General features: G+C 44.9%; 2 protein-coding genes across 2 annotated transcripts; one reads left to right on the top strand and one right to left on the bottom strand.

Annotated features, from left to right (window-relative positions):
• Positions 1-1106: 1106 nt before the first annotated feature.
• mis18bp1 (MIS18 binding protein 1) lies at positions 1107-20951 on the bottom strand. Its single transcript, XM_021574815.3, has 17 exons — positions 20283-20951; positions 19087-19925; positions 18838-18972; positions 18420-18709; positions 16745-16818; positions 16514-16638; positions 12933-13023; positions 9174-9283; positions 8846-9012; positions 8141-8219; positions 7004-8027; positions 6096-6265; positions 5492-5631; positions 3403-3548; positions 2161-2248; positions 1642-1690; positions 1107-1534 (listed from the first exon to the last, which is right to left on the bottom strand). Exons 2-17 carry the CDS (start codon positions 19799-19801, stop codon positions 1431-1433), a joined length of 3507 nt encoding a protein of 1168 aa, XP_021430490.3. The 5' UTR covers positions 19802-19925; positions 20283-20951; the 3' UTR covers positions 1107-1430.
• On the top strand, positions 20336-27416 carry im:7136021 (uncharacterized). The gene is made up of 4 exons (XM_021574818.3): positions 20336-20415; positions 21477-21683; positions 26405-26621; positions 26805-27416. Exons 2-4 carry the CDS (start codon positions 21530-21532, stop codon positions 27007-27009), a joined length of 576 nt encoding a protein of 191 aa, XP_021430493.1. The 5' UTR covers positions 20336-20415; positions 21477-21529; the 3' UTR covers positions 27010-27416.

Genomic DNA, 27416 nt, shown 5'->3' with positions numbered 1-27416 from the left:
ATTTTCAATGACGGCCTAGGAACAGTGGGTTAACTGCCTGTTCAGGGGCAGAACGACAGATTTGTACCTTGTCAGCTCGGGGGTTTGAACTTGCAACCTTCCGGTTACTAGTCCAACTTGGGCTGGGTTTATTTTTTATAAACCCAGCCCAATTGATTGAAATGTCATGAATAGACATGTTTGTTCTACATAATATATTTACATTTGAATGTTCCACAACGCTATTCACCGATGGGCTAGGCTACCCTGCCGCCCCATATTTAAATGAAAGACGTTACACTGAGCAACTTTGTTGTTAAGGAACTTGTGTTGGGAAGTCCTGGAGTAAGGATGGTCACAGATTATCCATTAAATTAACCTGATACTCTAGTAGCCACTAACAATGAAAATAAATGTCTTCAAAAAATGCAAGGCAGTCAGGAGGAGCGGCACAATCAGGTGGGATTATTCTAGCCAATTGCCATTTTAAGCATGACAACGATTTCTACCATATTGTGCAGACTCTGGCTCCAGCAACAGGTCTTCCAGTTTGTCCACATTCTGCTGCCTCAAAGCAAATGTTCGCTCCAACCTCTCTGTGGGGCCAATCGTGCCTACCTGAGCCCTGTCTTCTGGTGTCCTGAAAATAGATTATGTGATGAGCTGTTTCATGATGGAAATACTCTATAATTTGTAATATACCAACATTATATGTTGTTCAGTAATATGTAAAAGGTGATATAGTTGACAATATATATTGTGTGTAGAAAAAACATTTTTCTCATTGGTTCTGCAACAATTGGATTGTTTGCTCACAAAATGTCGATCAGTCTGAGCTGCATATCAGGACACAGGGGCCATAGCTGTGGGAAGTTGGGATACTGCAGCACCCCCTGAAAAAAAATCCTTATAATAATATATTTTTTAAAGAATCATAAAAGTAGTGCACTGGTCCTTTGCTAGTCCTGTACTAGCAGACTGATATAGCAGACTGTAGCAAGGGCAAAAATGTTCTGCCCGCAACCCCCCCCTCAACCAAAAAATTCTCAACACCAAACAAATACCTCTAAAATAGTTTTGCTAACAAGTAAAAAGAAGTCCAAATTTATTGGAGTCGTGCAAAGAACTAGAGTTAACATTTATTGTAAAAAGCCTCTGCATTTAGTGGCACAATATATAAACAAAACATTTTAAAACAGCAATGGGGTTTGAATCACAGAACGTAATTGACAACTATACAGTGTATGTATAACTTTTGACAATGCTACAGCATTTAATTTCCTGTTTTAAAATAATAATAATAATCCAAACAGGGTGTATTCATTAGTACAAACGATAGCTAAACGTTTTGCAAGGAAAAGTAGCATTTCTTATTAGATAAACTCAGGTAGGTCCCTCCCCTTTTCGGCCTGCTTGGAGTCTAGTGAAGAGACCCATGGTGAATCTGCAGCTCAGTCATCATCCATAAAATAATAATCCTCTTCTTCCCCGCTTTCCCCTGAATGGTCCTCCTTGTCAGGGAACATTTCCCACACCACAAAAGAATCATTCTCCGCTGAAACACAAGTAAAACATTATTGAGTGAATAAAGTTTCCAAATTCTCAAGTTATGCAAGTATAAAAATACACCAAGACAAAATCTTCATTCAAAAGAACACTTACCGGTATTGCATCTCTTCAAAACACGTTTGGCTGATGGAGTTGGCATGTACTAGATGGAAAAGGCAGAAAAACATTGAATAAAATTCTGTCTGTCTGTATATTATATATAAGTGGAGACTGCGCAGGGGAGGACGGCTCATAATAACAGCTAGAACGGAGCGAATTGAATGGAAACCATCTGTTTGATATCATTCAAATCATTCCGCTCCAGCCATCACCATGAGCCCGTCCTTCCCAATTAAGGTGCCACCAACCTCCTGTGGTATATACATCCTGTTTAACAATAAGAACTCTATTGGCATATTCTTATAACTGAATGACTTTAAAAAGGTCTCCTCTCCCGACTCACATTTTCCCCATAGCAATACACTAGACCGTTGTTCCCGTCATCCTTGAGACGAGTTCATTTTCAAAATGGCCCCAGAAATACAGTGTTTGTGTGTGTGTGTGTGTGTGTGTATATATGGCCCTTCTTTGGTCAATAAGCTCCTCAGAAATATTCCTTTCAAAACAGCCTACCTTTGAAGCAGCCCCCAATTTGTGCAGCTTCACTTGGCCTTTTTTCATTCTTTTTTGAAGTTGGTAGATATACCTGTCATCGTTGTCTCTGAAAAAATTTGATGAAAAGTTTCTGATTTTACAAATGGTGAGGAAACCAACAATCATTCATTTATTTACTGGTAGTATCACCTCTCTTGTAATAACAGGCTACTATGAGTGACTGATTTAAAAACAAAAACATGTCAATGAGTACGTTTACATGCACACTAATAATTCAACATTAACTGATTATGGTAGAAGACCTTGTATGGGAAAATGTAATCACCTTATTCTACTTATCTTAAAATTGGCGAAAAGTCAAAATCGAAGTGAATCATGCGCAGATTAAAACATCTGTTTCTCTGATCAATCTATCAAACTGTTAGGACATGTAAACAGCTTAAATCGGCGTTCCAGCAGTGTATTTGATCAGCACTGAGTGTACAAAACATCAATAACACCTTCCTAATATTGAGTTGCGCACCCCCGCCCAAATTCATCAGGGCATGGACTCTACAAGGATCCTGGCCCATGTTGACTCCAATGCTTCCCACAGCTAAAGTTGGCTAGATGTCCTTGGGGTGGTGGACCATTCTTGATACACATGGGGAAACTGTTGATTGTGAAAAACCCAGTAGCGTTGCCGTTCTTGACACAAACCGGTGCACCTGGCACCTACTACGATACATCATTCAAAAGCACATAGTTTTTCTTTCCCATTCACTCTGAATGGCACACATACACAATCCATGTCTCAGTTGTCTCAAGACTTAAACCTTATTTAACCTGTCTCCTCCCCTTCATCTACACTGATTGAAGTGGATTTAACAAGTGACATCAATAAGGAATCATTGTTTTCAGCGAGTCAGTCTCATGGAAAGAGCAGGTGTTTCTAATGTTTTGTACACTCTGTGTTTATGCGCAAGTGAAGTGAGTTCGGAAAAACAAAGTGCGCATCTTAGAAATAGTTTTCACATAAACGTAAAGAATCAAATAGGCTTCGCAAAAATAACATGGTCACTGTGGTAAAACGTTTATTTTGATTGCCGATTTTCTGCATTTATCAAAAGTCCCATCAGGTAGCCTGATTTCAGATGTACCGAACCCACTACCCTGGCATTGCAAGGGCCATGCTCTACCAGATGAGCACCACCGTGTCACCACTGTGTTCACCGAGCCCATCAGGCCAGGGTCACCATGCTATACCAACTGAGCGTTTACCTGTTCACAGAGCCCATCATGCCGGGGGTGATGTGGAGACACTGAGGAGTTTTTACTGATGGGAATCTTGATGAGCTGGGGGTTTGTGGGTCATGCTCAGAGTCCATGAACACATCTTCTTTTCCATTGGGAGACACTGTGGGCAACTAATTCACAAGAGGGCACATTCAGTTCTGGCACTCCATTTCTGACTGCTACAAGACTTCTTTTAAGCTGTCGGCTGTCTTGAAATATCAATTTGGTACACAAGCAATCTATCAGCTGCTGTTAAATATACATTTTACACATGAAAGCAACATGACAATCTCTCTACACTACCAGTAAAAGGTTTTATAACACCTACTTGTTCAAGGGTTTTTCTTTATTTTTACTATTTTCTACATTGTAGAATAATAGTGAAGACATCAAAACTATGAAATAACACATATGGAATCATGTAGTAACCCCAAAAATGCGTTAAACAAATCAAAATATATTTTAGATTCTTCAAAGTAGCCACCCTTTACCTTGATGACAGCTTTGCAGACTCTTAGTATTCTCTCAACCAGCTTCACGTGGAATGCTTTTCCAACAGTCTTGAAGGAGTTCCCACATATGCAGAGCACTTGTTGGCTGCTTCATGTAGTAACCCCCAAAAAAGTGTTAAACAAATCAAAATATATATTATATCTGAGAATGAAATAGCCACCCTTTGCCTTGACAGCTTTGCACACTTGACATTCTCTCAACCAGCTTCATGAGGTAGTCACCTGGAATGCATTTAAATTAACAGGTGTGCCTTGTTAAAATTCAATTTGTGGAATTTTATTCCTTCTTAATGTGTTGGAGCCAATCAGTTGTGTTGTGACAAGGTAGGGGTGGTATACAAAAGATATACCTATTTGGTAAAAGACCAAGTCCATATTAAATCGCAAGAACAGCTCAAATAAGCAAAGAGAAACGACAGTTGATCATTACTTTAGTAAAAGACATGAAGGTCAGTCAATACGGAAAATGTCAAGAACTTTGAACATTTCTTCAAATGTAGTCTCAAAAACCATCAAGAACAATGATGAAACTGGCTCTCACGAGGACCGCCACAGGAATGGCAGACCCAGAGTTACCTCTGCTGCAGAGGATACGTTCATTAGTTACCAGCCTCAGAAATTGCAGCCCAAATAAATGCTTCAGAGTTCAAGTAACGGACACATCTCATGCTCAGACGAGACTGCGTGAATCAGGCCTTCATGGTTGAATTGCTGCCAAGAAACCACTACTAAAGGACACCAATAAGAAGAGACTTGCTTGTGCCAAGAAACATGAGCAATGTACATTAGACCAGTGGTAATTTGTCCTTTGGTCTGATGAGTCCAAATTGGAGATTTTTGGTTCCAACCGCCGTGTCTTTGTGATGATCTCCGCATGTGTATTTCCCACCGTATAGCAAGGAGGAGGTGGTGTTATGGTGTGGGAGTGCTTTGCGGGTGACACAGATTTATTTAGAATGCAACGCAGACTGAACCAGCATGGCTACCACAGCAATACGCCATCCCATCTGGTTTGGGCTTAGTGGGACTATAATTCGTTTATCAACAGGACAATAACCCAACACACCTCCAGGCTGTGCTATTTTACCAAAAATTAGAGTGATGGAGTGCTGCATCAGATGACCAAGCCTCCACAATCCCCCGACTGAGATGGTTTGGGATGAGTCGGACTGTAGAGTGAAGGAAAAGCATCCAACAAGTGCTCAGCATATGTGGGAACTCCTTCAAGACTGTTGGAAAAGCATTCCAGGTGAAGCTGGTTGAGAGAATGTCAAGAGTGTGCAAAGTGGTCATCAAGGCAAAGGCTATTTGAATCTCAAATATATGTTTTATTTGTTTAATACTTTTTTTGGTTACTACATGATTCCATGTGTTATTTCATAGTTTTGATGTCTTCACTATTATTCTACAATGTGTACAGAGACTTCTTTGAATTTTGCTGAATGTATTCTTTGACCTCCAGCACCACATTATGTGCATATAAGCAATATTTTCCAAAATAACTTTAAAAAAACTAAACATTGCTGAGTGGTTGAAATGGTGCACCCCAGGCGGAAACACACCTTCACCCGCTTGTTCTGCATGGGCGAGCTGTTGAAGATGTCATCGTGGTCGTCTTTGGGCATGTGGTCCAGGAGGTTTCGCACCTGCTGCTTCCGCTTCAGCGTGCCCTTCCTTGCAGTTATCCGGGGTGGTTCCACCACTACAGTTCAAATATAATATATGACATTGTCACAGCGGGGACTGTGAAGCAACAAACATAGGCACATGCATACAAACACAAAATAACATCAGCACTATACACAGATTTTGTGTTGTAGATATGTGGTAGTAGAATAGGGGTCTGAAAACACACACATTTAATGTTGTTGTAAAATCTGTTGTGAATGTATTCTAATGTTTTAAAATGGTATAACTGCCTTAATTATGCTGGACCCCAGGAAGAGTGGGGATCCGTAATAAATACAAATACATAGATTCTCTGTAAATCTTATTAAAATGGACAGATTGTATAGATTGTGATTTAACATTTAAAAGTAAATGTGTAAATCACAGAAGCTAAGCAGGGACTGTCTTGGTTAGAGCTTGGATGCGAAACCTACAGGAATACATCAAGATGCCTTGATGGATTTATTAAGGATAAAAATGCTAGACAAGGTAACTTACATGGCTCCTTCTTCTGCAGGTTTCTTTTCTTGGTGGCCTTGGAAGGTGCCAAGAAAGTGGGGGCCTGGGCATTGTACTGCTTCTGGCAGTCCTCAGCTGAATGGCTGCCCACCTCCATGGCAACGTTCACCCAGAAGTCAGAAGTGTGTTTAGGAAGTGACGTCACAGCCCTGAAAGCCAAACGTACACACAGGAAGTTGACATACTGTTTCTGTATAAACAAGGCACGTTGCACACTTTTTTTTTAATATAATTTTTTTAATTTAAATTTCCCCCTTTTTCTCTTCAATTTCGTGGTATCCAATTGTTTAGTAGCTACTATCTTGTCTCATCGCTACAAGTCCCGTACGGGCTCGGGAGAGACGAAGGTTGAAAGTCATGCGTCCTCCGATACACAACCCAACCAAGCCGCACTGCTTCTTATCACAGCGCCATCCAACCCGGAAGCCAGCCGCACCAATGTGTCGGAGGACCTGCACCTGGCAACCTTGGTTAGCGCGCACTGCGCCCGGCCCGTCACAGGAGTCGCTGGTGCGCGATGAGACAAGGATATCCCTACCGGCCAAGCCCTCCCTAACCTGGACGACGCTAGACCAATTGTGCGTCGCCCCACTGACCTCCCGGTCGCGGCCGGTTGCGAACCCAGAGTCTCTGGTGGCACAGCTGCAGTACAGCGCCCTTAACCACTGCGCCACTCGGGAGGCCCTACGTTGCACACATTTTAAGCATGCTAGCTAATTTGAAACTTTTCTTCAACATTGTACATTATATAAGGAGACTATTGTTTAACCAGAGTTGAGTAAACCGAGTGATGACATACTTTCTCGTCTACTGTATTATAGTCATTTGGCTGCTCACTGCCATGTTTGTACATAATACCACTATGAAGACAACTGTAGCAAACTTACTCATGTAGTCTCAACAGTTCTGCCTCTGTCCACTGATCTCCATTTTCTTCCTTTTCTCTCTGCTGAACCCTGAGGAACTTGCTGCCTTTTCCTCTCAGTGTCAGTGGACTGTCCCTTTTACTCAATTTCTTCTTACAGTTGTCCTGGGAAGTCGACGAACCACCCGATGATGTCTGAGAATCTTCCAGAACCCTTCCACGTGTTATCGTACCCCGTGACTTTATGGGTCCCGTTTTGACTGCCTTGGTCTTTTTCTTCTGTGTGAAGTCGTCAGACTGGGACTCTGTGTCAGTACTGTGACTAAAATAATGAACGTTCCTATTCCGCGTCAGCTTCCGTGGGTAGGTCGTTGTGGTCGCAGGTTTCCCCGTATCTTTCACAATGTCATCCAGGAGTTTCGCTGGGAGCATCTGACGACTGACCTTCTTCTTTGGCAAATCAAGCACTCTCGGAGGGTCTACTTTTTCTGAATGATTGACTTGTTTCACTGGTAACAGCTCTGAGGATGTATTGGCGTTGTCCGAGTCATCGCTGTGCTGTTCGTTAGCACCCCGGAGATAGAGACGTGGAGGGGATTGTGGGGCACGGTCTGCATACGCGGCAGGCGCCGTTGCACTCCAAGATCTTTGGCCGGTCTTCCTGGGCCGACCCCGGAGCTTGGGAGAGAGGATCACTTCAGACTTGGACCTCTGAGATGCTGGGCTGACCCTCTTGGGCCTGCCCGGACCCTTGGTGGAGGGGTTCTCAGGCTTAGACCACTGAGAGTTTGGACTTGCTTCATTGGGTCTTCCTCGGTACCTGTGAGAGGGGTTCTCCAAAGACATGGACCTGTGAGGCTCTCGGCTGGCGTTCTTGGGCCTTTTGGGGACCCTGGAAAGGACGTTGTCTTCAGCCTTACACCGCCGAGACACGTGGGCCATGTGAGATGACTTATCCTCTGGCTTTGACCTCGAAGGCCGGGGATAAGCCTTCACCTTTCTCAGAGGCATAGTCTCCTCTTCACTAGTGTCACCTCGCAGCCGCTCTGTAGAACACAACATAACACTGTCAAATACAATGTAGTCCCCATTTTTGTTGCAGCTAGAATATGAGGATAAATGCATTCCAAGGCTTATGTATATATATTTTTAAACATACCTTCCGCTGGAGGTAAGAAAACCTTGGCCGGTTTTGGTGGTCCGTCTAACAGTACTCTGGCTACAGGTGTGCTGACTTGCTGAGAAGGTAGGGAAATAGCATAGCAATTAATTATTTTTACAAGGTAAGTTGACTGAGAACACATTCTCATGTAAAGCAACGACATAGGGAATAGTTACAGGGGAGAGGGAGATGAATGAGCCAATTGGAAGCTGGGGATGATTACGTAACCGTGATGGTATGAGAGCCAGATTGGGAATTTAGCCAGAACACCGGGGTTAACACCCCTACTCTTACGATAAGTGCCAGGACACCAGTTTAACGTCCCATCCGAAAGACGGCACCTTACACAGGGCAATGTCCCCAATCACTGCCCTGGGGCATTGGGATATTTGTTTTTTATACCAGAGGAAAGAGTTCCTCCTACTGGCCCTCATCCAGGAACCGACCAGGACCAACCCTGCTTAGATTCAGAGGCAAACAGCAGTGGGATGCAGTGTGTCCCAGACCTCTGATTACACCCAGCCGTTCCACGTGTTGACTGTATTCCACAACTAGAGCACCTGATTCAACTAATGAAGGGGCTTGGTGATTAGTGGACTCAGATGTGTTAGAACAATATATAGAATAGGTAGAATGGCTGGGGAGAATACGGTGCTCTACAACAGAAGACTAATTGAAGCAGAGGTCCATGGAACAGCTTACAGAGTAAAGCATAGACGAATCGTCATAACCCCCATGAATGGTGACGTTCATGTCGGAATCCAAGATGACTCTGGCCCCTTTCCAGTACTCCAGAGGAGGTTTGATAAGGCGGCCACTCCGGGAAACATTAGCACTGTTCACCGCACTGGTGGCACAGCAACGAGCAGCTGCAGGACAAGGAAGATTAAACATAAACAGGAAGATTAAACAAACAGGAAGAAAGTCTCTACAGAGAAATAGCAATGAATCGAATCTTGATGAAAACAACAGACATGTAACTGCCAGTATAAATACAGTGAGCATTTGTGATGCCAACTTTTGGACTCACATCCCCTAGTGGCATTTGGCTTTTGGAATGTGTTGTCCTGCGTCTTGGTGGAGAGGTGGTTTTGGTTCCAGGGTGTTATCAGGCCCTTGCTCCCCTTTTCACCTTCTGAACTACATTCGAAGACCCAACAGAAAGACTGAATGTTAACCGATATGACTACAGTGTTCAACCTGAGTAGCCCAAAGGGAGAAGATGTTCTTTTCAAATAAAATGGAGAACAAGCTATGAAAGAAAAATAAGGAGCTTTCAAATTAAATTAAATGTATTTGTCACATGGGCGGAATACAATAGGTGTAGACCTTCCCGTGAAATGCTTCCTTACAAGACCTTAAACAATGTAGAGTTTTTTTTTTAAAGTATGAAAAATGTGTTAAATTAAATAAACTAAAAGGAAAAATAGTAACACAATAAAATAACAAGGCTATATATAAGGGGTACCAGTACCGAGTCAATGTGCAGGGGCACCGGTTAGTCGAGGTAATATGTACATGTAGGTCGAGGTAAAATGACTATGCATAGTAGCAGCAGAGTATGAAGAGTGTGAAGCAATGTGAATGTGTGTTTTGTGTGTGTCCATGTGAGTGTTGGAGTATCAGTGAGTGCGTAGTTAGAATCCAGTGTGTACATCGAGCCTGTGCAAAAAATTATAAAATAATGGGGTCGAAGTAAATAGTCTGGGTGGTCATTTGATTAACTGTTCAGCAGTCTTATGGCTTAGGGGTAGAAGCTGTTCAGGAGCCTGTTGGTCCCAGACTTGACGCTCTGGTACCGCTTGCCGTGCGGAAGCAGAGAGAACAGTCTATGACTTGGATGGCTGGAATTTGATCATTTTGCAGAGCAGTTGCCATATCAGGCTGTGATGCAACGAGTCAGGATGTTCGATGGTGCAGCTGTAGAACCTTTTGAGAATCTGAGGTCCCATGACAAATCTTTTCAGCCTCCTGAGGGGAAATAGGCATTGCCATGCCCTCTTCATGACTGTTGGTGTGTTTGGACCATGATAGGGCCTCAGTGATGTGGACACCAAGGAACTTGAAGCTCCCGTGGTAAGGGTAGGTAACACCACATCACAACGGTCCTCCGTTTCCTGTAGTCCATAATCAGCTCCTTTGTCTTGCTAATATTGAGTGGGGGGGGGGGGGTTGTTGTCCTGGCGTCTCTCACCTCCACCCTATAGGCGGTCTCATTGCCGTTGGTGATCAGGCCTACCACCGTAATGTCTGCAAACTTACAGTGCCTTGCGAAAGTATTCGGCCCCCTTGAACTTTGCGACCTTTTGCCACATTTCAGGCTTCAAACATAAAGATATAAAACTGTATTTTTTGTGAAGAATCAACAACAAGTGGGACACAATCATGAAGTGGAACGACATTTATTGGATAATTCAAACTTTAACAAATCAAAAACTGAAAAATTGGGCGTGCAAAATTATTCAGCCCCTTTACTTTCAGTGCAGCAAACTCTCTCCAGAAGTTCAGTGAGGATCTCTGAATGATCCAATGTTGACCTAAATGACTAATGATGATAAATACAATCCACCTGTGTGTAATCAAGTCTCCGTATAAATGCACCTGCACTGTGATAGTCTCAGAGGTCCGTTAAAAGCGCAGAGAGCATCATGATGAACAAGGAACACACCAGGCAGGTCCGAGATACTGTTGTGAAGAAGTTTAAAGCCGGATTTGGATACAAAAAGATTTCCCAAGCTTTAAACATCCCAAGGAGCACTGTGCAAGCGATAATATTGAAATGGAAGGAGTATCAGACCACTGCAAATCTACCAAGACCTGGCCGTCCCTCTAAACTTTCAGCTCATACAAGGAGAAGACTGATCAGAGATGCAGCCAAGAGGCCCATGATCACTCTGGATGAACTGCAGAGATCTACAGCTGAGGTGGGAGACTCTGTCCATAGGACAACAATCAGTCGTATATTGCACAAATCTGGCCTTTATGGAAGAGTGGCAAGAAGAAAGCCATTTCTTAAAGATATCCATGAAAAGTGTAGTTTAAAGTTTGCCACAAGCCACCTGGGAGACACACCAAACATGTGGAAAAAGGTGCTCTGGTCAGATGAAACCAAAATTGAACTTTTTGGCAACAATGCAAAACGTTATGTTTGGCGTAAAAGCAACACAGCTGAACACACCATCCCCACTGTCAAACATGGTGGTGGCAGCATCATGGTTTGGGCCAGGGACAGGGAAGATGGTTAAAATTGATGGGAAGATGGATGGAGCCAAATACAGGACCATTCTGGAAGAAAACCTGATGGAGTCTGCAACAGACCTGAGACTGGGACAGAGATTTGTCTTCCAACAAGACAATGATCCAAAACATAAAGCAAAATCTACAATGGAATGGTTCAAAAATAAACATATCCAAGTGTTAGAATGGCCAAGTCAAAGTCCAGACCTGAATCCAATCGAGAATCTGTGGAAAGAACTGAAAACTGCTGTTTACAAATGCTCTCCATCCAACCTCACTGAGCTCGAGCTGTTTTGCAAGGAGGAATGGGAAAAAAATTCAGTCTCTCGATGTGCAAAACTGATAGAGACATACCCCAAGCGACTTACAGCTGTAATCGCAGCAAAAGGTGGCTGAATAATTTTGCACGCCCAATTTTTCAGTTTTTGATTTGTTTAAAAAGTTTGAAATATCCAATAAATGTCGTTCCACTTCATGATTGTGTCCCACTTGTTGTTGAGTCTTCACAAAAAAAATACAGTTTTATATCTTTATGTTTGAAGCCTGAAATGTGGCAAAAGGTCGCAAAGTTCAAGGGGGCCGAATACTTTCGCAAGGCACTGTAATGATGGTGTGAGTCGTGCGTGGCCGTGCAGTCGTGGGTGAACAGGGAGTACAGGAGGGGACTGAGCACGCAACCCTGGATGGTGGATGTGTTGTTACCTACCCTTACCACCTGGGGGCGGCCCGTCAGAAAGTACAGGGTCCAGTTGCAGAGGGAGGTGTTTAGTCCCAGGGTCCAAAGCTTAGAGATGAGCTTTGAGGGAATTATGGTGTTGAACACTGAGCTGTAGTCAATGAACATCATTCTCACATAGGTGTTCCTTTTGTCCAGGTGTGAAAGGGCAGTGTGGAGTGCAATAGAGATTGCGTCATCTGTGGATCTTTTGGTGCGGTATCTGAATTTGAGTGGGTCCATGGTCTCTGGGATGGTGTTGAGGTGAGCCATGACAAGTCTTTCAAAGCATTTCATGGCTACAGATGTGAGTGCCACGGGGCGATAGTGATTTAGACAGGTTACCTTGGCGTTCCTGGGCACAGGAACTATGGTTGTCTGCTTGAAACAACAAGGTTTTAAAGACTGGCTCAGGGAGAGCTTGAAAATGGTCAGCGCATGCTCGGAGTACACATCCTGGTAATTTGTCTGGTCCTGTGGCTTTGTGAATGTTGACATGTTTAAAGGTCAGACTACATGCTCCGAGTACACATTCTGGTAATCTGTCTGGTCCTGGGATTTGTGAATGTTGACCTATTTAAAGGTCTTACTCACAGTTTTGGTGCAGGTACAGCTGACTAGCGCAAAAATAATAGTGGATACGAGTTGAAAACAATATCATAAGTAACTTACTGATCCCCCCCCCCCCATCATTAGCCATTTGTATAAAGTGTCTCAGAGGAGGAGTGTTCTAGGTTCAGTTTTACATTTCGGTCACAGGGGGACCAGATCCTAGATCGGCACTCCTCCTCTGAGACGCTTGATACAAACGGTTCGGACCACAGTGACACAACGTACCCTTTCGGCTCTGACAAAAAGAGCTCAAGATATTTCTTCCAATCCGTTGGGAAGCCAAAGAGAAACTTCTGCAACAGCCATTTTGGGAGTTCTGGTCAAGGAGAAAGGCACAAAAAAAACAAGAAAGCATTTATGCAGATTGACAGTTCTCATTTTCGGGTTCATTGAAAATGAAACCTTGTTTAAAGTATCTCTTTCTGAAACAGGCAATACAGAGCTGGGTACAATTAAAATGTCATCACCCAGAGAAAAACGAATATTATGGTTGAACCCAAATGTAGTGTTTGATGAAATACCTGTATTTATGGAAAATATGTTTGAGAAGGATACTTCGTTTTTAAAATGAAAATTGTAAATTGGAATGGTAGTGTCATGTCTTACATGGAGTTATCGGAAAGGTTTGGGAAGGTCTGCTCAATCCAAGATAACAACCAATTGGTTACAGCACTACCCCCAAAATGGAGGCGGCAGGTGGCAGTGGGAGGAGGCTGGGAACTGGCCTGTCTGCCCAATATAAAGGATCAAAACTGGCTGAGGAATAAAAATACCATAAATAGAAAGTATACCAGTTTCCTTTGAGGACCAGGATGTTGACAGCTGCGCCACACTGATTGCAAAAAAATAGATTTTTGATATACCGATTCCATGGCACAGTGTATACAGTGCCTAAAGAAAGTATTCATACCCCTCGACTTTTTCAAAAGGGGTAAAAAAGTAGGAGCAAAACAAACATGGCCAACAATGTAATGATCTAATAAACTGGTTCAAACAGGAGTCACTGTCAGTCTGTCCTCACAATTCACTACAACGCTCTGCTGCGTAGCCTAGACGATCACCTTCCAAAAAATATGTGCATAATGGGAATTCTCTTGGCACCCTGGAGACCATGTGTACAGTTGATGTCGTAACTTTGCATACACTTAGGATGGAGTCATTAAAACTCGTTATTCGACCACTCAACACAATTCTTGTTAACAAACTATAGTTTTGGCAAGTGGGTTAGGACATCGACTTTGTGCATGACAAGTAATTTTTCAAACAATTGTTTACAGACAGATTATTTCACCTGTATCACAATTCCAGTGGGTGTGAAGTTTACACACACTAAGTTGACTGTGCTTTTACACAGCTTGTAAAACTCCAGAAAACTATGTAATTGCTTTAAAAGCTTCTGATAGGCTAATTGACATCATTTGAGTCAATTTGAGGTGTATTTCAAGGCCTAGCTTCAAACTCAGTGCCTCTTTGCATGACATCATGGGAAAATCAAAAGAAATCAGCCAAGAGCCCAGGAAAAAAAATGGAGACCTCCACAAGTCTGGTTCATCCTTGGGAGCAATTTCCAAACACCTGACGGTGCCACGTTCATCTGTACAAACAATAGTACGCAAGTATAAACACCTCAAGGACCACTCCTGCATGCGCAAACCCGCTAATCTGAGGCGCTATTGTGTGTAGATGAGTGAGATTTTTTTTGTTGATTTAGTCCATTTTGATATAAGACTAATGCAACAACGGGCTCCCAGGTGGCGCAGCGATCTAAGGCACAGTCCCAAAGGGCGGCGCATAATTGGCCCAGCGTCGTCCATCATTGTAAATAAGAATTTGTTCTTAACTGACTTGCCTAGTTAAATAAAAATTATTTTCAAAAAACATTTGGTAAAAGTCAAGGGGGTATGAATAGTGTATCTGCTGATATATAAAATGACGCAAGATTTCACACTATGCTTTTCAGCTCAAATACAAACATCACAGCTTTTGTTGTGAGGATACAGAATCAATAGACCATTTGTTCTGGTATTGCCCTCAGGTAGCCTGCTTCTGGTCTCAGGTTCAGGAATGGTTGAAAAAGCATTACATTAAAATAAAAATGAACCCTCGAAATAGCATCGATGGGAGATTTGGGGAGACTGGTCAGTAAATCGATAATATATTAATAGTCTTAGCAAAAGTATTTATCTTCAATTCAGAATCAGTGGATTCTATTCGATTAGACAGATTCAAATTTGGGACTATGTATAAAAAGTGCTGTAATTTCAAAACAGTTCACCCGAGATGGACGAAAATTTACCTCAAATGAAAGCTGACAGTCTGCACTTTAACCTCGTAGTCATTGTATCATTTCAAATCCAAAGAGCTGGAGCACAGAGCCAAAACAACAACAAACGTGTCACTGTCCCAATACTTTGAGCTCACTGTATTGTCCCCCTCCGAATCACCATCACTGCCCAAACAAACTACCCACCTGATGTGCCAACCACCAGTAAAAGAGAGAGAGAGAAAAAGAGGCAAGAACAAAATAACAATGTAAAACAAAAGCCATCAAAGATAAATCAAATTAAAAGAGCACGGCCAACTGTGTGTGCCACTATTTTTTACATGTGTGTGTGTGTGTGAGCGCCTCCGTGGCATCAGCATATGGGGCATCGACACAAAATACCCCAAACAGGCATTGAATGTAACACCCTTCCTTTTTAGTTTTAGAATTAATTTCTTTTTTCTTTTTTTTTTTTGAATTTGACCCCTTTTTCTCCCCAATTTCGTGGTATCCAATTGTTGTGGTAGCTACTATCTTGTCTCATTGCTACAACTCCCGTACGGGCTCAGGAGAGACGAAGGTTGAAAGTCATGCGTCCTCCAATACACAACCCAACCAGCCGTACTGCTTCCAACCCGGAAGCCAGCCGCACCAATGTGTCGGAGGAAACACCGTTCACCTGGCAACCTTGGCTAGCGCGCACTGCGCCCGGCCCGCGATGAGACAAGGAGATCCCTACCGACCAATCCCTCCCTAACCCGGACGACGCTAGGCCAATTGTGCGTCGCCCCACGGACCTCCCGGTCGCGGCCGGTTACGACAGAGCCTGGGTGCGAACCCAGGGACTCTGATGGCACAGCTGGCGCTGCAGTACAGCGCCCTTAACCACTGCGCAAATTCATTTTTTTTTCAGTGTTTATTTTTGACTGTCCTTTTATCCCCCGGTTCATCCCACCTATTTCTTCTGGACACCATTTTAGGATTTCAATGCCTCATCTTTCAACTATGCTGGAACATTTCTGGGGATCTTTCATTTCAGCTCATGAAACATGGGAGCAACACTTTACATATTGTTTATATTTTTGTTCGGTATACAATAAAAGTGACTCCAAAATGACACAATATATTATTTACCATTAATTTCTATTGGGCACAAAATAACATGAAACACAACCAAAACAAACAGCAAATGCATCCAACAGGTTTGTAGAGTCACAAGCTTGATGTAGTTGCCTGATAGGAATATGGGACCAAATAGTCAACTTTTTACTACTTTAATACACATAAGTGAATTTGTCCCAATACTTTTGGTCTCCTAAAAGTGGGAGACTATGTACAAAAATTGCTATAATTTCTAAACGGTTCATCCAATATGGATGAGAATACCCCAAAATGAAAGCGGAGCTTGCACTTTAACCTCATAGTCATTATCTCACTTCAAATCCAAAGTGCTGGAGTACAGAACCAAAACAACAAAATGTGTCAATATTTCTGGAGTCTCACTTTCCCATTATTCCAAAATGGCTGATTATTTCTGACTTACGAGTTCCGCTGAAATCCGGGGCCATCTTTCCCACCAGGATGTAAATGCTGCCAGAAGCAGTCTTCAGGTGTGTGGTTGAGATTCTCTTTGCGATGAGGTTGCTGTGCCAGGGCATCTTGTTATCCCTTGGTGGAAAGCAGAGGCAGACTAAGTAAGTGAATCAATGTTTGCTTTTACAAAAATAATGTGTTAGTTAACTTCATATGATTCCGAGAAACAAATTCTACTTACTCACGGACACCATCCACATAAAACCTGTCGTTCCTACTCTTCAAGACCCAGTGTCTAAGGTGAATCCCTGTAACCTATCAAGCAATAGACATTAAATAGTTACAGTGGGGCAAAAAAGTATTTAGTCAGCCACCAATTGTGCAAGTTCTCCCACTTAAAAAGATGAGGCCTGTAATTTTCATCATAGGTACACTTCAACTATGACAGACAAAATGAGAAAAAGAAATCCAGAAAATCCCATTGTAGGATTTTTTATGAATTTATTTGCAAATTATGGTGGAAAAAAAGTATTTGGTCAATAACAAAAGTTTCTCAATACTTTGTTATATACCCTTTGTTGGCAATGACAAAGGTCAAATGTTTTCTGTAAGTCTTCACAAAGTTTTCACACACTGTTGCTGGTATTTTGGCCTATTCCTCCATGCAGATCTCCTCTAGAGCAGTGATGTTTGGGGGCTGTTGCTGGGCAACATGGACTTTCAACTCCCTCCAAAGATTTTCTATGGGGTTGAGATCTGGAGACTGGCTAGGCCGCCACTCCAGAACCTTGAAATGCTTCTTACGAAGCCACTCCTTCGTTGCCCGGGCGGTGTGTTTGGGATCATTGTCATGCTGAAAGACCCAGCCACATTTCATCTTCAATGCCCTTGCTGATGGAAGGAGGTTTTCACCCCCATGCTTCACAGTAGGTATGGTGTTCTTTGGATGCAACTCAGCATTCTTTGTCCTCCAAACACGACGAGTTGAGTTTTTACCAAAAAGTTATATTTTGGTTTCATCTGACCATATGACATTCTCCCAATCTTCTTCTGGATCATCCAAATGCTCTCTAGCAAACTTCAGACGGGCCTGGACATGTACTGGCTTAAGCAGGTGGACACGTCTGGCACTGCAGGATTTGAGTCCTTGGCGGCATAGCGTGTTACTGATGGTAGACTTCGTTACTTTGGTCCCAGCTCTCTGCAGGTCATTCACTAGGTCCCACCGTGTGGTTCGGGGATTTTTGCTCACCGTTCTTGTGATCATTTTGACCCCATGGGCTGAGATCTTGCGTGGAGCCCCAGATCGAGGGAGATTATCAGTGGTCTTGTATGTCTTCCATTTCCTAATAATTGCTCCCACAGTTGATTTCTTTAAACCAAGCTGCTTACCTATTGCAGATTCAGTCTTCCCAGCCTGGTGCAGGTCTACAATTATGTTCCTGGTGTCCTTTGACAGCTCTTTGGTCTTGACCATAGTGGAGTTTGGAGTGTGACTGTTTGAGGTTGTGGACAGGTGTCTTTTATACTGATAACAAGTTCAAACAGGTGCTATTAATACAGGTAACGAGTGGAGGACAGAGAAGCCTCTTAAAGAAGAAGTACAGGCCTGTGAGAGCCAGAAATTTTGTCTGTCATAGTTGAAGTGTACCTATGATGAAAATTACAGGCCTCTCTCACCTTTTTAAGTAGGAGAACTTGCACAATTGGTGGCTGACTAAATACTTTTTTGCCCCACTGTATATAAGTATACATCTATGGTTATGCAAGCCCTGATAGAAAACTTAAGTGCCACACAAGAAAACATTACCTCCCAGCAAAAATAAGAAGCTAAAAGCAATGAACTCAGAGGAAACAGCACCAGTCATCAGCCTACAAATCCAAATGAAGCAGCATCATCAAGACCACCTACTTACATTGGATCCAGTGGACTCTGCTATGTGCTTGGCTCGGAATACAGCCCCCTGCTTCTTTGGGATGGAGATCTTCGGTGAGACCTGCAGGAGGGGGTCGTGCACCAGGTCTGGGAAGGGCCTGGGGGGAGGCTCGTCATGGTAAAACTCACACTGACTAAGGCCGGCATCTGGCCTAGACGGAATGCTGGTCTCTGATAGACCTGTGGGCACACTACTGGTCACGTTCACACTGGCGTCCTCTCCGGTGCCCACTGTGGGTTGTGCACGGGTCGACACGCCGCGCTCACATCCTGTAAAGAGAAAGCGGTTGATGGGTTTGTTTGTTGAGTCGACATCACAGGTTGATAACAGTTCACGTATGGCGTTTGAGTCATTAGAATCAGAAGAACAGTCACTACTCTACATTTCTAGATGTCACCTGTCATGGGATCCTGCCGGCTGCTCTCTTGATAACAGTCTTGTTGGTCCCTTTTTCGTCTTCTCTCTTTCAGAAGAGCAAACGTATTTGCTCTAGAATCCAGGCATGGCAGTCCATCCAAAACAACTTTGGACCCTGTGCAGAAAACAAAAACAAATCATTTTACTTCTCAAAGTCATAAATTAAAGTATTCTGACAACCGAGCAACCTTGATTGACACAATAATTGAGGATAATTGAAACAACTTACTGAAAACTGATTCATCGTGTGCAATGTTGTGTGCCCCAAATTTAAATTTTCCATTGCAATCTTCCATTGACTTTAACCTTTTCACTGGTGTAGTTATGTTGGTTGTCTGGGAGGCACTTTTGAAGTCTTTGAGGGGTGCTGGTCGTTGGGTGTCATTTGAGCTGAGCAGAGTGTGCGGGTATGACAAAGCTTTCCTTTGGGACTTTGGTGAGAAAGCATCCAGAGCTGGGCCTTGCTTTTGTGCATTTATGTTGGTTGGCTTGAACGCACTACTACCCATGTCTTTCAACGGTGACTGTCGTTGAAGGTCTTGTGGGTGGACCATAAAGTGTGAATGTGTCAAATCCTGGCTTGGCGATTGAAAAGGTGAAAGGGTCAGAGGCTCTGCATCATAAGTGAATTCAAGGTCCTCGGTTTCCTTTTGTTCATAGTTCACCAAATGCTGATGTCGTTTTCTAGGCGAGCTCATTACTCCACCATGTTCTTCTTGGATTCGCTTTTCTCTCACGGGGTTAGGCGTTTTGGTCCTCTCGTTCTCAACCTGTACTCTAGCTTTCATCCTCGCAAATACCTTGGCTGGGCTTTCGAGTTCCCTGGATATCACCTCGCTTGTCCTAAAAGCCTTCAATGCAGGGAAAATAATTCGGTCTCTACCAACTGGGTCTTCTTCATGAAAATAAGTTGATTCTCTGTTGTATCTTGACGGGGTAAACATGTTTTTTCACGATCGTTTTTTTACGATTTGTAGAGTAATGTCAACTGGAGCCACTGAAGTAAACTAGCTAGGTATATGCAACCACGATCTGATCATTTCAAAATGCTCCATTGATTGCTGGTTTCTATGGGGGGGGAAACAGAATATAATTATTTATTTGCTGGAATCTGGTTATACTAGGCTAGCTGGCTGCTATAGCTTACATCGTACTGTCGTTGAATTACGAGGTAGTAACAAAGTGACCAGCAGCTAGTTGACCCAGCAAGCTACTAACTAGCTAGCTAACGTTAGCTAAAAACTGAAAGCCTACGAATGGATAACCAGCTAACAACTTTAACCAGCTTGCTGCTAAAATGACATATGCCGTTTCAAAAGTAAATTATTTGATTGGCATTTACTCAATATGTATTCTATATTACATACTATTTGTGAATGTATGCATTGATTATAAACTGTAAAATAGCGAACTAACGTTACTCACCGCAGAGATCCATAATTTGAACTTCCCTCGAATGTCGCGTGATTGGACGGCGATCTCAAATGCGTCACTTCCGCAAACAACTTCCGTTCACCGAGATGGCCTTGGAAGGTGCTGCCAAAAAGAAAAACAAAATGTGCGTATATAGTCGCATAATGTTGTGGGATGTTTACTGTTAAACCATTTTTTTCCTGAGATTGCCTGCAGGATAAAAGAACAACATTGCAGCAATTGCTTAGATATGGCATTTCGTACGGTGGGAGCTGCACAACTACCATCGGAGGTATGGGTCCACGTGTTTGGATATCTATCAACAACAGACAAACTAAACATTAGATCATGCTGCAAATATTTCAAAAAAATGGTTGACCACTGGTCCCTTTGGAAAGGCAACACAGTGGTGCTTAAAAAGCTGTGTGCCTACACCTCGCAGTTCTGGACAACTCTTCGCCGCAGGAAAATCAGCTCAGTTGTTGTACAGAAGGCAAGTTTGAAAGAATGGAAACAGCTTGCCCTATCCCTCCCTTGGCTCACCACAATAGCCGTGGAGAATTGTTTCGACGTGAAAGCCTTTGAAATTCTCAAGCAATTTCATAATTTGAAGAGGCTGGCTATTCGCAGGTGTCGCTGTGGCCAGGGACTGTCTGATGCAATTGTGCCTCTGCAGCAAGTGACTCATTTTAGTGTGTGCGAGATGCACTGTGCTCCAAGATCAGATATTGTTAGTGCTGTCTCAAAGCTCTCCCACCTGACGTCTCTACTCTATCACGAAGGCAATCATCCTATCCCAAGACAGATATTCCACCTAATGCTTAACCGCTTGCCACATCTGAAGCATCTGTCTTTGAAAATGGGAACACAACATGGCTCTCTCCCAGATGATTATTTTAATATTTATAAAACAAATGGCTTTCCAGGTGAGGACCTTTGCAAAGTTACAACGCAAGACAACAGCTATTGATTGTACAGTACCAGAGTTTCTTTTTTACTACTCATACAAACCATTGGTGAAACAGTGAATGATTAGCTAAGCAGAGCCTACCACATGGTTTTCACGAGCAGATTAGGCTACTCCATAGGCCTATGTTCTAGCTAGTGTGTGAAGTCCATGTTGATATATGGTTATATGCCTGTACTAGCCTATATCATCATACATTTTAAGTTATTCAATTCAGCAATGACAAAATCTGTCTTTAGATGATCCACAGGTCGGCCAACCTGGCTTGACCAGTCTGGAGCTGCTTGACTACATGGACCCCACCTTACCTGAAGAGGCACTGAAGTGCCTCCCCTCCCTGCAGAGTCTAGCTGTGGACTACAGAGACAGGGACGTGGATCCCAGCAGGTGCCACCTGAAAACATGGCTGAGGGAACTCCCTCAACTGGCAGTTCTCAACATCGCAAGTATGTGATTCGCCAGCTGCCAAACTAGCATTTTCCATGTCATGCACAGTTGGTGGGGTTACGAGGCAGCAAAATGGAGTCTGACAGTTGGTGGGGTTACGGGTCAGCACTATGGAGTCTGACAGTTAGTGGGGTTACGGGTCTGACAGTTGGTGGGGTTACGGGTCAGCATAATGGAGTCACAGTTGGTGGGGTTACGGGTCAGCACTATGGAGTCTGACAGTTAGTGGGGTTACGAGTCTGACAGTTGGTGGGGTTACGGGTCAGCACAATGGAGTCTGACAGTTGGTGGGGTTACGGGTCAGCACTATGGAGTCTGACAGTTAGTGGGGTTACGAGTCTGACCGTTGGTGGGGTTACGGGTCAGCACTGTGGAGTCTGACAGTTAGTGGGGTTACGAGTCTGACAGTTGGTGGGGTTACGGGTCAGCACAATGGAGTCTGACAGTTGGTGGGGTTATGGGTCAGCACAATGGAGTCTGATAGTTGGTGGGGTTACGGGTCAGCACAATGGAGTCTGACAGTTGGTGGGGTTACGGGTCAGCACAATGGAGTCTGACAGTTGGTGGGGTTACGGGTCAGCACAATGGAGTCTGACAGTTGGTGGGGTTACGAGTCTGACAGTTTGTGGGGTTACGAGTCTGACAGTTGGTGGGGTTACGGGTCAGCACTATGGAGTCTGACAGTTGGTGGGGTTACGAGTGACAGTTTGTAGGGTTTTGAGTCTGACAGTTGGTGGGGTTACGGGTCAGCACTATGGAGTCTGACAGTTGGTGGGGTTACGAGTCTGACAGTTGGTGGGGTTACGAGTCTGACAGTTGGTGGGGTTCCGGGTCTGACAGTTGGTGGGGTTACGAGTCTGACAGTTGGTGGGGTTACGAGTCTGACAGTTGGTGGGGTTACGAGTCTGACAGTTGGTGGGGTTACGAGTCTGACAGTTGGTGGGGTTACGAGTCTGACAGTTGGTGGGGTTACGAGTCTGACAGTTGGTGGGGTTACGAGTCTGACAGTTGGTGGGGTTACGGGTCAGCACTATGGAGTCTGACAGTTGGTGGGGTTACGAGTCTGACAGTTGGTGGGGTTACGGGTCAGCACTGTGGAGTCTGACAGTTAGTGGGGTTACGAGTCTGACAGTTGGTGGGGTTACGGGTCAGCACAATGGAGTCTGACAGTTGGTGGGGTTACGGGTCAGCACTATGGAGTCTGACAGTTGGTGGGGTTACGGGTCAGCACAATGGAGTCTGACAGTTGGTGGGGTTACGGGTCAGCACAATGGAGTCTGACAGTTGGTGGGGTTACGGGTCAGCACAATGGAGTCTGACAGTTGGTGGGGTTACGAGTCTGACAGTTGGTGGGGTTACGGGTCAGCACTATGGAGTCTGACAGTTGGTGGGGTTACGAGTGACAGTTTGTAGGGTTTTGAGTCTGACAGTTGGTGGGGTTACGGGTCAGCACTATGGAGTCTGACAGTTGGTGGGGTTACGAGTGACAGTTTGTAGGGTTTTGAGTCTGACAGTTGGTGGGGTTACGAGTCTGACAGTTGGTGGGGTTACGAGTCTGACAGTTGGTGGGGTTACGAGTCTGACAGTTGGTGGGGTTACGAGTCTGACAGTTGGTGGGGTTACGGGTCAGCACTATGGAGTCTGACAGTTGGTGGGGTTACGAGTCTGACAGTTGGTGGGGTTACGGGTCTGACAGTTGGTGGGGTTACGGGTCTGACAGTTGGTGGGGTTACGAGTCTGACAGTTGGTGGGGTTACGAGTCTGACAGTTGGTGGGGTTACGAGTCTGACAGTTGGTGGGGTTACGAGTCTGACAGTTGGTGGGGTTACGGGTCAGCACTATGGAGTCTGACAGTTGGTGGGGTTACGAGTGACAGTTTGTAGGGTTTTGAGTCTGACAGTTGGTGGGGTTACAGGTCAGCACTATGGAGTCTGACAGTTGGTGGGGTTACGAGTCTGACAGTTGGTGGGGTTACGAGTCTGACAGTTGGTGGGGTTCCGGGTCTGACAGTTGGTGGGGTTACGAGTCTGACAGTTGGTGGGGTTACGAGTCTGACAGTTGGTGGGGTTACGAGTCTGACAGTTGGTGGGGTTACGAGTCTGACAGTTGGTGGGGTTACGAGTCTGACAGTTGGTGGGGTTACGAGTCTGACAGTTGGTGGGGTTACGAGTCTGACAGTTGGTGGGGTTACGGGTCAGCACTATGGAGTCTGACAGTTGGTGGGGTTACGAGTCTGACAGTTGGTGGGGTTACGGGTCAGCACTGTGGAGTCTGACAGTTAGTGGGGTTACGAGTCTGACAGTTGGTGGGGTTACGGGTCAGCACAATGGAGTCTGACAGTTGGTGGGGTTACGGGTCAGCACTATGGAGTCTGACAGTTGGTGGGGTTACGGGTCAGCACAATGGAGTCTGACAGTTGGTGGGGTTACGGGTCAGCACAATGGAGTCTGACAGTTGGTGGGGTTACGGGTCAGCACAATGGAGTCTGACAGTTGGTGGGGTTACGAGTCTGACAGTTGGTGGGGTTACGGGTCAGCACTATGGAGTCTGACAGTTGGTGGGGTTACGAGTGACAGTTTGTAGGGTTTTGAGTCTGACAGTTGGTGGGGTTACGAGTCTGACAGTTGGTGGGGTTACGAGTCTGACAGTTGGTGGGGTTACGAGTCTGACAGTTGGTGGGGTTACGAGTCTGACAGTTGGTGGGGTTACGGGTCAGCACTATGGAGTCTGACAGTTGGTGGGGTTACGAGTCTGACAGTTGGTGGGGTTACGAGTCTGACAGTTGGTGGGGTTACGAGTCTGACAGTTGGTGGGGTTACGAGTCTGACAGTTGGTGGGGTTACGAGTCTGACAGTTGGTGGGGTTACGGGTCTGACAGTTGGTGGGGTTACGGGTCTGACAGTTGGTGGGGTTACGAGTCTGACAGTTGGTGGGGTTACGAGTCTGACAGTTGGTGGGGTTACGAGTCTGACAGTTGGTGGGGTTACGAGTCTGACAGTTGGTGGGGTTACGAGTCTGACAGTTGGTGGGGTTACGAGTCTGACAGTTGGTGGGGTTACGAGTCTGACAGTTGGTGGGGTTACGAGTCTGACAGTTGGTGGGGTTACGAGTCTGACAGTTGGTGGGGTTACGAGTCTGACAGTTGGTGGGGTTACGAGTCTGACAGTTGGTGGGGTTACGAGTCTGACAGTTGGTGGGGTTACGAGTCAGCACTATGGAGTCTGACAGTTGGTGGGGTTACGAGTCTGACAGTTGGTGGGGTTACGTCAGCACTATGGAGTCTGACAGTTGGTGGGGTTACGAGTCTGACAGTTGGTGGGGTTACGAGTCTGACAGTTGGTGGGGTTACGAGTCTGACAGTTGGTGGGGTTACGAGTCTGACAGTTGGTGGGGTTACGAGTCTGACAGTTGGTGGGGTTACGAGTCTGACAGTTGGTGGGGTTACGGGTCTGACAGTTGGTGGGGTTACGAGTCTGACAGTTGGTGGGGTTACGAGTCTGACAGTTGGTGGGGTTACGAGTCAGCACTATGGAGTCTGACAGTTGGTGGGGTTACGAGTCTGACAGTTGGTGGGGTTACGAGTCTGACAGTTGGTGGGGTTACGAGTCAGCACTATGGAGTCTGACAGTTGGTGGGGTTACGAGTCTGACAGTTGGTGGGGTTACGAGTCTGACAGTTGGTGGGGTTACGAGTCTGACAGTTGGTGGGGTTATGAGTCTGACAGTTGGTGGGGTTACGGGTCAGCACTATGGAGTCTGACAGTTGGTGGGGTTACGAGTGTGACAGTTGGTGGGGTTACGAGTGTGACAGTTGGTGGGGTTACGAGTGTGACAGTTGGTGGGGTTACGAGTCTGACAGTTGGTGGGGTTACGAGTCAGCACTATGGAGTCTGACAGTTGGTGGGGTTACGAGTCTGACAGTTGGTGGGGTTACGAGTCTGACAGTTGGTGGGGTTACGAGTCTGACAGTTGGTGGGGTTACGAGTCTGACAGTTGGTGGGGTTACGAGTCTGACAGTTGGTGGGGTTACGGGTCTGACAGTTGGTGGGGTTACGAGTCTGACAGTTGGTGGGGTTACGAGTCTGACAGTTGGTGGGGTTACGAGTCTGACAGTTGGTGGGGTTACGAGTCAGCACTATGGAGTCTGACAGTTGGTGGGGTTACGAGTCTGACAGTTGGTGGGGTTACGAGTCTGACAGTTGGTGGGGTTACGAGTCAGCACTATGGAGTCTGACAGTTGGTGGGGTTACGAGTCTGACAGTTGGTGGGGTTACGAGTCTGACAGTTGGTGGGGTTACGAGTCTGACAGTTGGTGGGGTTACGAGTCTGACAGTTGGTGGGGTTACCGGTCAGCACTATGGAGTCTGACAGTTGGTGGGGTTACGAGTGTGACAGTTGGTGGGGTTACGAGTGTGACAGTTGGTGGGGTTACGAGTGTGACAGTTGGTGGGGTTACGAGTGTGACAGTTGGTGGGGTTACGAGTCAGCACTATGGAGTCTGACAGTTGGTGGGGTTACGAGTCTGACAGTTGGTGGGGTTACGAGTCTGACAGTTGGTGGGGTTACGAGTCTGACAGTTGGTGGGGTTACGGGTCAGCACTATGGAGTCTGACAGTTGGTGGGGTTACGAGTCTGACAGTTGGTGGGGTACGGGGCAGCAGTATGGACTGTCCTGTGGCTTCATTTGGAGATGTTTGACTGTCCTATGTTTTGTTTTCCAGAAGGCCATCCCGTCAGTGCTTATGCTCACTCCATTCCCAACACAGTGACCAGTTTAACTCTGCAGCGGGTGATGGTGGAGCAGAAGGACATGAAGGCTCTAGGGAAACAGGCTTCAGGCCTCTTGTATCTGCACTTTGATCCATGCAGCTATAACAGCAGCAGCAGCATCGGAGAGATCCCCAAACTATTCCCCCAGCTCATGACCCTTAAAATGCGGTGAGATATTAACATCTGACTTCTGTGTTGTGGTACGAACCCAGATGTAGTAATAAGTTACTGGTGAACTCCTAATTAAGTGTCTACATGTTAAGTGACTAATGTGCGCATTTTCCAAGGGTTTGACTCATTAATTTAAGCCAAGCAGATATTCTGACTCACTTTTCTATTCTACTCTTTCAGACACTACAATGTATCAGAGAAGGAGTTCTTGAGCCTCCAACAGTTGAAGCATTTGGAGCAGTTGGAGATCCTTGATGCACACAGTCCTAGTCCTCACCTTCTGCAGCTGATCCACAAGCTGCAGGTCCTGACCAACCACAGAACCCAAATCATCCATTCTCTGGGCCCGAGAGATCCCACAACCTGCTACTGTACTCACTACTAACATTAAGACTAAAAGGAAGTGAACACTGGTAGACTGTAGCCCATGTTTTCAACAGCACATGTTTAACATGTGAAATTATACAAAACTGCTTGTTCATCATTTTAGGTACGTTTGCGATGCCAAAAAAGGAAACAGCTGAAATTATGAGGACGTTTAGTAAGTCAATACCTCTGAGTTCAGTAGTCAACAGACTCTTTGTATAGAGCAAAACAACAAACGGTTCATAACACAGGAACAGCCATTTTATGCAATACTTTTTGTTTGAATCTGTTATGTACCCTTGATTGGGTTAAACAGAATACATGATTGTGCACAAAAACAACTTTTTTGATGAAAGAAAATACAATTGACAATACAATTAGCTTATCAGTTCTAAGATTGATTAAAGACGCATGTTACAGTTGAAA

The sequence above is a fragment of the Oncorhynchus mykiss genome, chromosome 19 (assembly GCF_057628025.1).
Source record: "Oncorhynchus mykiss isolate SJ-2025 chromosome 19, ASM5762802v1, whole genome shotgun sequence".
In the NCBI taxonomy this organism is placed as follows: Eukaryota; Metazoa; Chordata; class Actinopteri; order Salmoniformes; family Salmonidae; genus Oncorhynchus; species Oncorhynchus mykiss.
Note: the sequence above shows the minus strand (reverse complement) of the source record. Positions and strands in the feature narration are given on the sequence as shown.

Bases quoted from the DNA above. Each gene is read 5' to 3' on its own strand.
- mis18bp1 (XM_021574815.3), bottom strand. From the start codon at position 19,801: ATGTTTACCCCGTCAAGATACAACAGAGAATCAACTTATTTTCATGAA. The intron at 6,266-7,003 runs GTAAGTTTGCTA...TTTGGCTTTCAG, and splicing joins GAACTGTTGAGACTACATGA to GGCTGTGACGTCACTTCCTA. The intron at 5,632-6,095 runs GTAAGTTACCTT...TTTGAACTGTAG, and splicing joins CCTGCAGAAGAAGGAGCCAT to TGGTGGAACCACCCCGGATA.
- im:7136021 (XM_021574818.3), top strand. From the start codon at position 21,530: ATGGACCCCACCTTACCTGAAGAGGCACTGAAGTGCCTCCCCTCCCTG. The intron at 21,684-26,404 runs GTATGTGATTCG...TTTGTTTTCCAG, and splicing joins GGCAGTTCTCAACATCGCAA to AAGGCCATCCCGTCAGTGCT. The intron at 26,622-26,804 runs GTGAGATATTAA...CTACTCTTTCAG, and splicing joins CTCATGACCCTTAAAATGCG to ACACTACAATGTATCAGAGA.